Source organism: Silurus aristotelis (assembly GCF_946808225.1).
Source record: "Silurus aristotelis genome assembly, chromosome: 12".
NCBI classification, from domain to species: domain Eukaryota; kingdom Metazoa; phylum Chordata; class Actinopteri; order Siluriformes; family Siluridae; genus Silurus; species Silurus aristotelis.
In genome coordinates this window covers 13,743,900-13,757,101 of record NC_139585.1, presented here as the reverse complement: position 1 = coordinate 13,757,101, position 13,202 = coordinate 13,743,900, and the positions used below count along the sequence as shown (strand labels likewise).

Here is a 13,202-nt window from a genome sequence, read left to right as displayed (position 1 = left end):
TAGAGCATTCTCACATTTAGCTCCTAAACTTTGGAATAGTCTTCTTGACAGTGTTTGTGGCTCAGACTCACTCTCCTAGTTAAAGTGCAGATTAAAGACGTATCTTTTTTGCAAAGCTTACACATAAAACACATCACATCAAATGCACATGATCAACTTGTGCTGTTAATATCATGAACAGCAGCTACGCTAATTCCTCTCCACTGCTTCTCTTTTTCTACCATCCCGAGGCATCCTGAGGTTGCTCCAGCCCCAGTCACGTCCCACCTCATGAAGAGTGTGGACTTTTAAATAAATCCCTGCAAACATCCCGAACCATCTAGAGATATACCAGTGCCATTTGGATCCCACTTCATTTGGAGTCAGGACACTGGACCTCCTGGAGTGTTTAAAGGCTCTGGCATAGAGAAGATGGTGTTGGATCATTAGCAAATGTTAAGCTATTTTATGAGTTGCTCAGTAGCTCCTAGTTTTATAACCACAAAAAAGACTGTATAAGACTGTAGAAAGAAAATTACTCATAATCTTATAATCCAGTGCTCAGGTTAGCTGCTTTGAGACAATGTCTGTAAAAAACAGAGCTATTATACGTTATATTCTAATCTATGCACGTATTTTTTTAGCGAATGAAGGCAAAATAGAAATTTACGCAGTTTCGCCATCTAGTGTTCACAAATAAATCATCCCATGCAGAAGAAAGTCAGTACACTTGATTGATTTATTGCACTGTAAAAAGTCATTGCCTACATGACAACATTTTAAGGGAAGTATCATAACCTTGTCATTGTGCATTAGTTTCAGTTGAACATGGATAACATACTGGCAAGAATAAGGAGAAAAGGCTTTAGCAACACCATTCCATGAATACTTCTCTCTTTATGGTTTATTAAATATCTTAAGTCTCAAAACAACATACTGTAGCATGTGCTGCAGGTTTAACTGTAGCCAGGAAGTGGTAATGTCTGTCCTTCTTTAGCTTCAAAAAAGGTGTAAGAGAGTGTAATTGTGTCCACTCGAGCCATCCTGGGATCTTCATCAAACTCGGGGTCAATGTAAAAGAAAACGGGCATGTCCACCTCTTCATGAGGGTTTAACCTCTGTTCTTCAAAGCAGAAGCACTGTTTTAGTACAAAAACAATTAGTTTAGTTTTAATGAAGGCACAAAGAAGAGGAAATTTGAAACGACACAAAACATACCAGCAGAGGACAGAAAAATAAACCTGGGATAACTGGGAAAACTAACAAGATTGTCAAATTTTTTTAAATCACTTCTGTCTTGAATTCAACCAATCTTTCATCAACATTTTGTTTTCTACATTTGTGTCTGCAGTGAATTCTGGTACTTTAAGTCCAATGTGCAGTTTTGTTGTTGTTTTGTTGTTGTTGTTCTGTAATTTGTGTGGCAAAAGAGTGACATGCAACCAAAGAGCTAAATTGAAGCACTAACCAACAAATCAGAACCAAAATCAGACCAGCACATAATCACCATTTCAAAATAAAATAAATGAATGCATTTTGGGCTTGTGTTTTCTTTTGAATTATAAAAGACAAAACTTTAAAACTATACCCATGTTGAAACAAGGCAGATAAAGTGACGGATGGGAAGCAGTATTTCAGCATTTACACTATTACAAACATTATATTAAGTTCTCTACATCACCTGAATCTTGTTGAAGTACTGCCCAGCTTCAAACGGCACCACGTTGTACGTAGCGATTCCGATCACCGGTTTATCTGTGGGATTCTGAGCCGTGTAAAATGCCAGTGCAGTTTCTCCTGGCACAATCTAAAATAAAAAAAATCAAGCACTTGGGTGAATCTACAGCAAAGAGAAGATCTACATGACCAGACAAATCTACTTTACTGTCAAAAAAACCATTAATCTAAAAACAACTGGACTTTTGCATTCATGTTGCATGTTTGAACAACAATTTAAAACACATAATATTTCATCGTCGTACATAGATCTCTGACTGTTGAGGACGAAAGTTCCACTGCAGGCTGGCGTGTGTGTCAGCATTAAAGGTCACTTTAAGAATGCGGTCCTTAACTGGCTTCATTGTTTCCACAACATCTGTATCGTTTCCTGCTGTCGCTGTGCCTCCCAGTCCAGATGCCTGAGGTACAAAAACAAATCATGTGCAATCAAAGCAGTAAAGTAGTCAGAGCTGCACTATTTTGATGTTAGCTAAATAGGCCCTATAATCAGCAGCATTAAAGTCATAATACATCCAGCACTTACCTGGCAGTACAGTCTGTAGAGTGGCACAGCAGCATACGACATCCCAATCATTCCAACTCCAGCTGCTGCAATATATGTCAAAATGGTCTTGTTTTTTCGCTTCCATTCCTCCTCCTGTTGCTGCTTCTGCCTGTGAGTTTTAACGCCTCGTTTCTGGTTGACAAATCGCTGAGGGGTTCTCCTGACACACAGCTGGCTGTAGGAGGTAGAGAGTCCTCTCACATTCAGGCTTTTAACACATTTCTGGGCAGTACACAATGCTTGCTGTATATAGTGCCGTGCGCAGCACTGGCGGAGAGCACAGGATAGTAACATTCCCTTTAAAGATGTACAATAACACCTCTTCAGGACTGTTCTTTCATCAGTCTGTAGCACCTGAAGGACAAAATAGAACAAGTAGAACAAAAAACTTGCATTATAGAATATCTAGTACTATTACGTCTTGTTACACTTTTATTGAAATAATGCTTGACACACTCTGACCAGGCATAATATTATGAAATTATAACATCATCATGGCATCTGTTAGTGGGTAAGATATTAGGCAGTAAGTGAACACTTTGTCTTCAAAGTTGATGTGTTAGAAGCAAGAAAGATGCAGGATTTGAGTTTTACAAGGGCCAAATTGTGATGGCTAGACGACTGGGTCAGAGCATCTCCAAAACTGCAGCTCTTGTGGGATGTGCCCAGTCTGCAGTGGTCAGTATCTATCAAAAGTGGTCCAAGGAAGGAACAGTGGTGAAAGAGTCATGGGCAACCAAGGCTTATTGATGCACGTGGGGAGAGAAGTCTGGTCTTATCCAACAGACGAGCTCCTGTAGCTTAAACTGTTGAAGTTAATGCTGTTAATGCTCCACAGGTCAGGACTGTTTTGGCAGCAAAACTGATTTGGGACCAACACAATATTAGGCAGGTGGCATAAAGTTGCCTAGTCGTTGTATAACAAATGATCAGAAAATGACTAACGTAGTTAAAACATACTATGCATCAACAGACACTGCCTAAATCGTGTAAATGTGTACAGATATTATATGTTCAACTATTTAAATAATATAATGTGCCACAACTGAAATACATGATTTGCAATGTTGGGTTAATCCATGAGTCAGTAGAACTGGGTTTTTCTCTGTTTGTAGTCTGTTTCCTTATTGTAAAAAAAAAAATCTCAAAACTCAGGAAAACTTAACTTTTAAATACTTAAACATGTAAGATAACATTTTGCCTATTTGCTAGATTTAATAAAGCTTTCTACTTTAAAACTTGAATCACACACCAGATCCAAGTTATTTGCGGACTTGCTCTTTTATTTGGAGGAAACCCCATTAATTTTAACTGATCAGTCAAACATGGCAAATTTTTCGGTAACAAACTGTGTGTGTGTGTGTGTGTGTGTGTGTGTGTGTGTGTGTGTGTGTGTGTGTGTGTGTGTGTGTGTGTGTGTGTGTGTGTGTGTGTGTGTGCGTGTGTGTGTGCGTGTGTGTGCGTGTGCGTGTGTGTGTGTGTGCGTGTGCGTGTGTGTGTGTGTGTGTGTGTGCGTGTGTGTAAGGACATCTAGCTAACTAGACATCTAGCCGGTCCAACACGTGCATTTTAGTATGCTTTATCATTTCATTTGTTGTAGATAACTCAGTTAATGTGCTTTTATTAATTATTTAACAAATAATAATGCCACATTAAAACATGAGATTCTTACCGACACCAAATAACTGCGCTGAATACAACACTGTCAACCTGCAAGCAGTATCAGGAACATTGGTCCCACTAAATAATTACTCCCCCCGGAAACAAAATGCAGTAGCACTGGTTCCGACCGTCGTCTACTTCGTCTTCTTGGCATCCACACTGCCCTCTGTTTTCTGACGTGGGAATGCAGCAAAGATCCAATCAAGCCTCTGTGGAGACAGAGACTGCACTGCTTTATTTAGTTCACCTCTCCTGCATGTATGTGTAACAGATAATTCTATGAGCAAGCCAAAGGTTTGATCTGTGTTTAATCTTATCAGTTAGACCAATGATAGCTATTTGAAATGCATTCATAGGTAATTACTTATATACACAGATTGATCATATTTCTTAATGAAATACATACGTTAAAAATGTATTAATTCACTTTAATTCCACTTTCAACTGCTTTATCCTGGTTAGTCCCAGGAACACTGAGGGAAGGATGGGATCTAAGTTGGTTATAACAGGTCAAACTGTAAACCAGAATTCACACTTACAACAATTACACATGACAAACCCACCTACTGACATGTTTTTGGAGGGTGGAAGGAATAAAGAGCACCTGGAAGTAAACACAAACAGACACAGAAACAACATGTGCAAGAACTCCACATAGACAGAAACTCAAGCTCTGGCTATTGGATCTTCTTGCTGCAAACCAAAATTAACGAATTATAAGCATCAATTAAAAATGAATGCATGTCTGCAGCTACTTATTTAGATTTTCATTTAGATCATTACATTTGTTTTGCTGACTGTAATTGCATTAATGGAAAACTGGTAATTACAAACAAACAAAATCCTCTGAAAATAATATGAAAATAAACGATAGTAATGCATGATAGACCCTATTTTATATTTAATGTATATATGTTTGATAGATGTGTGTGACCTTATCGTACTCTGTTAAACTTCCAGCCTTATGTTTGTTTGTTGCGTTGTTAAAGATGCAGAGATCCATATTATCAGGAGTGGCTGTGAATAGAGAGGTAAAGCACACCATGTGACTGCTGGGTATCAGGGGAGATTAGTGGATAGGTAGGAGCGTGTCTGTAGCTGTCAGTCTAGATTGCTATGTCTCGGTCATCTTGGACCGTCCTGATTTGAACTGTCATCCCCCCCAACCTGGTGATGAGGTTGCATCTATAATATTTCATTCTCTGTTTTTTGAAGCTGCAATGCCACTGCTGCCAGAGTCAGTGGAGGCAGAGCACTTTGACGGACTATCCCTGCTTTACTGGTAGGTTGGTTTTGTTTGTTTTCAGATGTAGAATGTTTTCAGGTCTGGCAATGCTGTGCATGTTTTTTAGACTAGTTTTTCTCCTGAAATCATGACATGATTTGAATTCTTTTTTTTTTAGTTTGGGTTGAGGGTGTGACAGTGAGATACACTGAATGACTGTGAGGGTTAGGTTAGCAGTGCATGTGTAAGTGAAGAGGATTTGCTGTGTTTATGGAGTCCAGGCAGGATTTACGCACACACATACACACATTGTTTGACTCGGAAATTTTACAATAATTCAAAGCAGAGTGCAGTCACAAACAGTTTGTACTAATTTCTATATAAGGAAAATTATTTTGTCATGGAAATCCATTGTGGTGGAATTTTGCAGGCTTTACTTTTTTTAATGCATTCTAGGCATGCATGCAGCATGGTTCCACAGTCTGTATCCTAATGTGGTACATTTAAATGATCAGTTTTAATGCTTCATCTCCTGCAACACAATCTGTTATAGCAAAGCCATGCTGATTCTGTTGCAGAGATTAAACTGCAATGCTTTTGAGTTGCATTTGGAAGTGGCAACAGTTCACACTGGGAAAAGTTCAAACACACCAGGTCAGACACAGGTCATCTTAGCGTGGTCTTTATTTCCTGATTTTCCTTTGTTTTCTCACACATTAGCACATTAAATGCAACAGGAAACAAGTAAAATCCTTTTCTTAATGTATTTTTTATTTGCTTTATTTCTTATATTTGTAAAAAAAAAAAAAAAAACAGCATTTAAAGCACTTTCAAGATCTACATTCAATGTTAATGGCCTAGATACAATAAAGAATTTAAAAAATCTTCATTAATTCTGCCTGTTATTGTAGAGATTAAATTCTAGACATAAAATTGGAGGTTCCTTCAATAATGATTAGGTAGTCAATTTAAATGTTAGGATCAGTCGCTTAACTCCATTTAAAATCACTGCTTTTCCTTTTCTATTGTAAAGCTGTATTTGATTAATTTTGCAGCTTTTATTTTAAAATTGCTCAAATGTAATTAGTGGATAACAACATAAAAGGTGTTTTTCAGGACAATCATGGGTCCTCACGGCATCAACCGAGCTGTGCAAAGACTGGAATTCTCTGACTGCCGACAAGGACTTGGTGAGGACAAAAAAAAAAACTGCTTACAAATGCTTGATTTTGCCATCAGTTTATTAGTTTATTAGAAAATGAACAAATGTTCCAGTTCTATGATTCACATTGTTTCAATGAAATTACATAGATAGTAGGAATAATTACAAAGAGGGGTTACAGAGGTATGTCACAGGGGCACTATAACTCCCAAACCTTTGCTTTTGTCTGATAGGGGTGAAAATTATTGGAGGTTACAGAGAGCTGAGTGGTGAAGAATTCGGGATTTTTATTAAGCGAGTGTTACCTGGTGGTGTTGCAGCACAGGATGGTATGTTGGACTTTAATTTCACATAACATATCTATAATGAACAATTGAAATAATTGATTTGTTAATTCTATTTGTGCCAGGACGACTTAAAGCAGGTGACCTCATATTAGACGTCAACAACATGAATTTAACAGGCATTACAAATGAGAGGTAAACATTTTAATACACCAACGGTGGTCTATACAATATTGATGAATATTTAGCATCACATTTGAGCATCAAGAATCTGTTGCTCTTACCCACCTTGTCAAATGCTTCTATAACTATATCCTAATCTCAATTATTCCATTCAATTCAATTCAATTTTAATTCATTTTTATTTGTATAGCGCTTTTAACAATGGTCATTGTCTCAAAGCAGCTGTACTTAGAAAAAAAATAATGATTATTTATATATGTTTATTCACATATTTATTATTTATATGTGTAATTGCTGAAATAATGCATGTATTAATACATAAATAATAAAGGAATGTTGTTTGCTGTGTTTTGTCAGGGCAGTGGAGATTTTGCGCATGGCATCAGCCACAAATCACATGTCTCTTCTCATCGTCCGTGACGAGGAGTCCAGGTATATGCTTTATGTATAGGCTACGCTTCATGTAATTTCTTTCATAAATGTATTTTTGACAAGGTGTCTTTATCTTTTAGTCATTGTTATAAATAAAGTTCAGAGATAAATTCTGATGTGGGCAAATAAAAAATATTAAAACAAAACACATTCGCTCATTTATATTAATCTTGTTAGATGGTGACAACATGGCCTCTTTATTTTTTTTTATAAATCTAAAAATAGTCTTAATACATTAAGTACATTAAAGACTTATGCTTAATTCAGACCGTTGTACAATTTTCTTTATATTCTCAAAATTTTTTTACTGTATTGTGGAACTATTTCTTAGCACACATCTAAAGCTAGATGCTAATCTTGGTTACTGCAATAGAATAATCAGTATTTTCTATCAAGGACATCTGTCTAAATCTGCTGATATTCAGTTGGCTTAATTGAGCTGGCATTGTGTTCACTACTGAGACTGTCTGTGGCACAGAGCTAGAGCTGGATGCATGTTGACGTATTAGGGCCACCGGTCAATCAGATGCCACCTGGAATGAATAAGCAAAATAAAAACAATCCCTACACTTTGAAGAGGAACATTACTGTTAATGAAAACCTACTTATGTGTTTCAGTCTGGGTGCTTTCTTTATTAGTGTTTTTTATGTGTTATACATGTACATTTATTCATTCATTCAGACATTCTAGCTTAGAAATTTTTTCAGCCCAAAAAATGTTTTCCGTTTTGTGTGTATATATATATATATATATATATATATATATATATATATATATATATATATATATATATATATATATATAACAATCGATTACAATATTTAATTGCGATTAATCGCATGATTACCGTAATTTCCAGACTATTAAACGCACCCAAATATAAGCCGCACCCACTGAATTTGACAAAGATTTTTTATTTTGAACATAAATACGCCGCACCTGTCTATACGCCGCAGGTGTCTGCACTGAAACTAATGAACTTTACACAGGCTTTAACGAAAGAGCGTCTGTTACATGGCTTGTATCTAAACAGTAGCCTACCAAGAAAGTCATTGTTCACTGTCTTCCTCCTTCCTTTCACAACTATTTCTCTGGGGAGTTTATCTTTTGACATCATTGTACGTTTAAAAAACAGCGGCAGGTCAAACATCAGAGGAACCTTATCCATATTTATGATGTGGTGCAGCCCGATTCACTGGGAGCGCATCTGATTTCATATAAAGAGTTTCATTGGTTCACCTGAACCCGTTCCGCAATTTCATTGGTCTAATGTTATGGGGCTCAGTTTTTTGGCTTGAAGTTTGTGAAACCGGGAAAAACCCAGGAAAAAAATTCATAAATAAGCCGCTTCGTTGTTTAAGCCGCGGGGTTCAAAATGTGGGAAAAAAAGTAGCGGCTAATAGTCCGAAAAATACGGTACTCTTTAAGGCAGTCTGGTGCAAATTTTGGGACACAAGCTCTAAGTAGAAGCATTCATAGCTCCTGTGATTTGCATGCTCGAGACCATGTAATTGCTCTATTCAGACATGACCTGTTTGACTGTTGTGTATATTCTTAGAGGAGAGTTTGCTGAGCTCATGGAGAAATATGGCTCAAACAGCAATACAAGCTCAGGAACGGGCAGGATTTCTCCTCCTCTTCTGTCTACAGGTATTTTCATTATGTAAAATATTTCTAAATAATTGGCAGACAGATGTCTGTTAACCTCTTTAGCTTTAAAAATAAAACTACTCCTGGAATCTAAGTAGACTAAGTAGACAGTTGACGTATTACACTAGAGATTTAAGTGACCTTTTCTTTACCTCTGGCACTTTGCCCTTCAAGAAGGCACTTAATCCCTCTGGGCCAAACCTGTGTACTTCCTGCAGTGCATTCTGCAGCAATAGGAAAGAACAAATGCTCTTTTTTTTGCAATTCATAGATGGCTTGAGCTTGGTATTTATTTAGTTGTTGTTTTGGTGAATTTGTTTACATTTGTACGATCTAATAAAAATTTATTTCAATTTTTTAGGTAAACTGACTGACACTGCATCATCGTCATCATCATCCAGATCAACAAGCCCTCAGATCTTGAGCCCTAAAGACTGTAGCATGAACTCAATTACTCCACAGGTCTGCTGGTAAGATCTGTACAGGGGAATCATTACAGTTATTGCACTTTTATTATTGCCTTTTATTATTGCCTGATTCATTTGCACTTTAATAAGGAATGTGCTTCTTACTGATTAAATGTTTTTTTGTTTTTTTTTACTGAAAACCTGTCCCAAGTATCATTGCATAGACTGCTAAGTTAATAATATTGGCATTTTTGCAAAGCTGTGTTCCTGCAATGACAGATGTTTGTTCTGCACAGGTAGAAAATCCTGCAAATGATTACTTCAGGTCGGGAAAAAATATTAATCCGCTTGTAAGTAATTATATTGGCCACAGTTGTAAATTTTTTTTTTCTTATCCCCCAGTGACTGCATGATTCAGCTGATATGTGTTGCAAAGGGAACAGGACTAGGCTTGATCATTAAAGGTGGAGCAAACCGTGCAGAAGGGCCAATTGTGTTTATTCAGGAGATCATTCCTGGAGGAGACTGCCAAAGGGTAAAACACAATGCCACTTTCATTTATTCGGTTTTTATATATATATATATATATATATATATATATATATATATATATATATATATATATATATATATATATATATATATATATATATATATATATATATACAGTGAGGAAAATAAGTATTTGAACACCCTGCTATTTTGCAAGTTCTCCCACTTAGAAATCATGGAGGGGTCTGAAATTGTCATCGTAGGTGCATGTCCACTGTGAGAGACTGTGTGTCCAGAAATCACAATGTATGATTTTTTTTAACTATTTATTTGTATGATACAGCTGCAAATAAGTATTTGAACACCTGAGAAAGTCAATGTTAATATTTGGTACAGTAGCCTTTGTTTGCAATTACAGAGTTCAAACGTTTCCTGTAGTTTTTCACCAGGTTTGCACACACTGCAGGAGGGATTTTGGCCCACTCCTCCACACAGATCTTCTCTAGATCAGTCAGGTTTCTGGCCTGTCGCTGAGAAACACGGAGTTTGAGCTCCCTCCAAAGATTCTCTATTGGGTTTAGGTCTGGAGACTGGCTAGGCCACGCCAGAACCTTGATATGCTTCTTACAGAGCCACTCCTTGGTTATCCTGGCTGTGTGCTTCGGGTCATTGTCATGTTGGAAGACCCAGCCTCGACCCATCTTCAATGCTCTAACTGAAGGAAGGAGGTTGTTCTCCAAAATCTCGCAATACATGGCCCCGGTCATCCTCTCCTTAATACAGTGCAGTCACCCTGTCCCATGTGCAGAAAAACACCCCCAAAGCATGATGCTACCACCCCCATGCTTCACAGTAGGGATGGTGTTCTTGGGATGGTACTCATCATTCTTCTTCCTTCAAACATGTTTAGTGGAATTATGACCCAAAAGTTCTATTTTGGTCTCATCTGACCACATGACTTTCTCCCATGACTCCTCTGGATCATCCAAATGGTCATTGGCAAACTTAAGACGTGCCTGGACATGTGCTGGTTTAAGCAGGGGAACCTTCCGTGCCATGCATGATTTCAAACCATGACGTCTTAGTGTATTACCAACAGTAACCTTGGAAACGGTGGTCCCAGCTCTTTTCAGGTCATTGACCAGCTCCTCCCATGTAGTTCTGGGCTGATTTCTCACCTTCCTAAGGATCATTGAGACCCCACGAGGTGAGATCTTGCATGAAGCCCCAGTCCGAGGGAGATTGACAGTCATGTTTAGCTTCTTCCATTTTCTAATGATTGCTCCAACAGTGGACCTTTTTTCACCAAGCTGCTTGGCAATTTCCCCGTAGCCCTTTCCAGCCTTGTGGAGATGTACAATTTTGTCTCTAGTGCCTTTGACAGCTCTTTGGTCTTGGCCATGTTAGTAGTTGGATTCTTACTGATTGTATGGGGTGGACAGGTGTTTTTATGCAGCTAACGACCTCAAACAGGTGCATCTAATTTAGGATAATAAATGTAGTGGAGGTGGACATTTTAAAGGCAGACTAACAGACTAATAGCTGATAGACAGGTGTTCAAATACTTATTTGCAGCTGTATCATACAAATAAATAGTTTAAAAATCATATATTGTGATTTCTGGATTTTTTTTTTTAGATTATGTCTCTCACAGTGGACATCCACCTACGATGACAATTTCAGACCCCTCCATGATTTCTAAGTGGGAGAACTTGCAAAATAGCAGGGTGTTCAAATACTTATTTTCCTCACTGTATATATATATATATATATATATATATATATATATATATATATATATATAAATGTGTTGTGTTGTTAATAATAACATAACAATATAATATATGTTTCATGCTAGGATGGAAGACTTAAAGCAGGAGATCAGCTCATATCAATCAATAAAGAGTCCTTAATCGGGGTAACACACGAAGAGGCCAAAAGCATTTTTAGTAGAACAAAGCTCAGGTAAAAGAGAGTTTTGCAATGTTCACATTAATATTTGTTTCTGGAAACTTTATGAATAACGTATTTAAAGATTCCATCTGATGCCAACACAGACCTGATCCAACAGTGGAGATAGCATTTATCAGGCGAAGGTCTTCCTCTGGGTCCAGCAGTGGTCCACACAGCCCTATTTCCCTGCAACCCCTATCAACTACAGGTTCCCAGCCCAGACCACTGGCCCATGGGGGAGTAGCTGTAACTATGCCAGGAGGTCTAATGCCCAAAATGAACATGTCCCCTATCTTCGGAAGTGAGACACTGCCTTCTGTCAAACTTACTCAGGCAAGGTTTGGTTATGTGCATTTGACAAAACAAAAAATTCCATTGAGTTCTTAAATGAAACTGGAAATTCGTTAGCCAGTTATATACAAGGCATATATATATATATATGCCTTGTATATATATATATATATATATAGTATATATATATATTTATATATATATATATAAAGTAATGCTGTATAGCAAATAATTCATCTTTAAAAATAATGATTTGCCTCACATCAGTAGTCTCAGGCACAATTATCCAAACATGCTTCTGTTTTTGCTGATAATCTACACAATACTTTTTTTAATTGTAACTTTTCATTGTTGATGGTAAAATAATGTTTTACAGATTAAATAATGCCAATGGCAAACTCATAAAATAGTCATCCCAGATTAAATTTAATGAAAAATACCCTGCCTAGGATTGTTAACAGTAATGTGCCTGATGAAGCAAATGGTGATAGAAATTACAAAACTGCATGATTATTGTGATTATGATTTTATGTTCAGGCCAGGAGACTTCAATGCTGCCTTAAAAAAAAAAACCCATACAAATAGGAGATATACCTATACAGGAAAATATTTATGTACAGTACATATGTGTGTGTGTGTGTGTATGTACACTTGTACATAGGTACATAGGTATATAGGTACTTGAAGACCTCTGATTGTTTCTCTCTCGTTCTGCTTAGGTGCGGGAAGTACCAGTGAAGCCAGAGCTTCCTTTAGTCACTACCTCTGACAATGCCTGCACCACAGTGGACAACTCTGGTACTGCAACATTTATATTTAAATAAGAAAATAAATGAGCTTTTTCATATATATATATATATATATATATATATATATATATATATATATATATATATATATATATATATATATATATATATATATATATATATGTGTGTGTGTGTGAAAATGACCATTAAATCTTCCAATCACGGACACTTTACCTCCGTCCAATAGAGGGCAGTGTGGTCATGTATGGCGCGGTGGGACATTAGTGAATTTGGTTACGTGAAATGGCAGTCTGATTTGTTAACGAAAGGAAAGGTGGACTTTTGGCTGTACTGGTGTACTGGTGTACATTTTGGACATTAAAATCCTTAATAAACATCAGTTTCAAGAGAGTAAAGTGTATCTGTTCAGCTGGGTATGCTACAGTAA

General features: G+C 37.1%; 2 protein-coding genes across 6 annotated transcripts in view; one reads left to right on the top strand and one right to left on the bottom strand.

The window, feature by feature from the left end:
* Positions 1-704: 704 nt before the first annotated feature.
* Positions 705-4,081, bottom strand: cox11 (cytochrome c oxidase assembly homolog 11 (yeast)). Its single transcript, XM_083556061.1, has 5 exons — positions 3,936-4,081; positions 2,243-2,617; positions 1,962-2,117; positions 1,661-1,786; positions 705-1,118 (listed from the first exon to the last, which is right to left on the bottom strand). The coding sequence occupies exons 2-5, from the start codon at positions 2,555-2,557 to the stop codon at positions 936-938; spliced, it is 780 nt and encodes a 259-aa protein (XP_083412187.1). The 5' UTR covers positions 2,558-2,617; positions 3,936-4,081; the 3' UTR covers positions 705-935.
* stxbp4 (syntaxin binding protein 4) overlaps positions 4,065-13,202 on the top strand; it is a 34,178-nt gene continuing 25,040 nt past the window's right edge. For 2 of the 5 annotated variants that reach the window (XM_083556057.1, XM_083556055.1), the window contains exons 1-11: positions 5,054-5,207; positions 6,267-6,340; positions 6,546-6,641; positions 6,722-6,791; positions 7,137-7,211; positions 8,771-8,862; positions 9,224-9,332; positions 9,672-9,804; positions 11,620-11,726; positions 11,819-12,047; positions 12,725-12,803. In XM_083556057.1, the coding sequence (XP_083412183.1) occupies positions 5,146-5,207; positions 6,267-6,340; positions 6,546-6,641; positions 6,722-6,791; positions 7,137-7,211; positions 8,771-8,862; positions 9,224-9,332; positions 9,672-9,804; positions 11,620-11,726; positions 11,819-12,047; positions 12,725-12,803 (1,126 nt within the window). In that variant the 5' untranslated portion in view covers positions 5,054-5,145. Of the gene's footprint in view, positions 4,184-4,212; positions 4,220-4,937; positions 4,957-5,053; positions 5,208-5,728; positions 5,805-6,266; positions 6,341-6,545; positions 6,642-6,721; positions 6,792-7,136; positions 7,212-8,770; positions 8,863-9,223; positions 9,333-9,671; positions 9,805-11,619; positions 11,727-11,818; positions 12,048-12,724; positions 12,804-13,202 lie in introns of those variants that run through there. The other 3 variants (XM_083556058.1, XM_083556056.1, XM_083556059.1) reach the window with 3 other exon arrangements.

What these genes read in the sequence shown, in the direction of transcription:
- cox11 (XM_083556061.1), bottom strand. Translation starts at nt 2,557, where the DNA reads ATGTTACTATCCTGTGCTCTCCGCCAGTGCTGCGCACGGCACTATATA. An exon ending in CTCAACAGTCAGAGATCTAT is followed by an intron (nt 1,787 to 1,961) that starts GTACGACGATGA and finishes TTTTTATTTTAG; the next exon opens with ATTGTGCCAGGAGAAACTGC. An exon ending in AGTACTTCAACAAGATTCAG is followed by an intron (nt 1,119 to 1,660) that starts GTGATGTAGAGA and finishes GTACTAAAACAG; the next exon opens with TGCTTCTGCTTTGAAGAACA.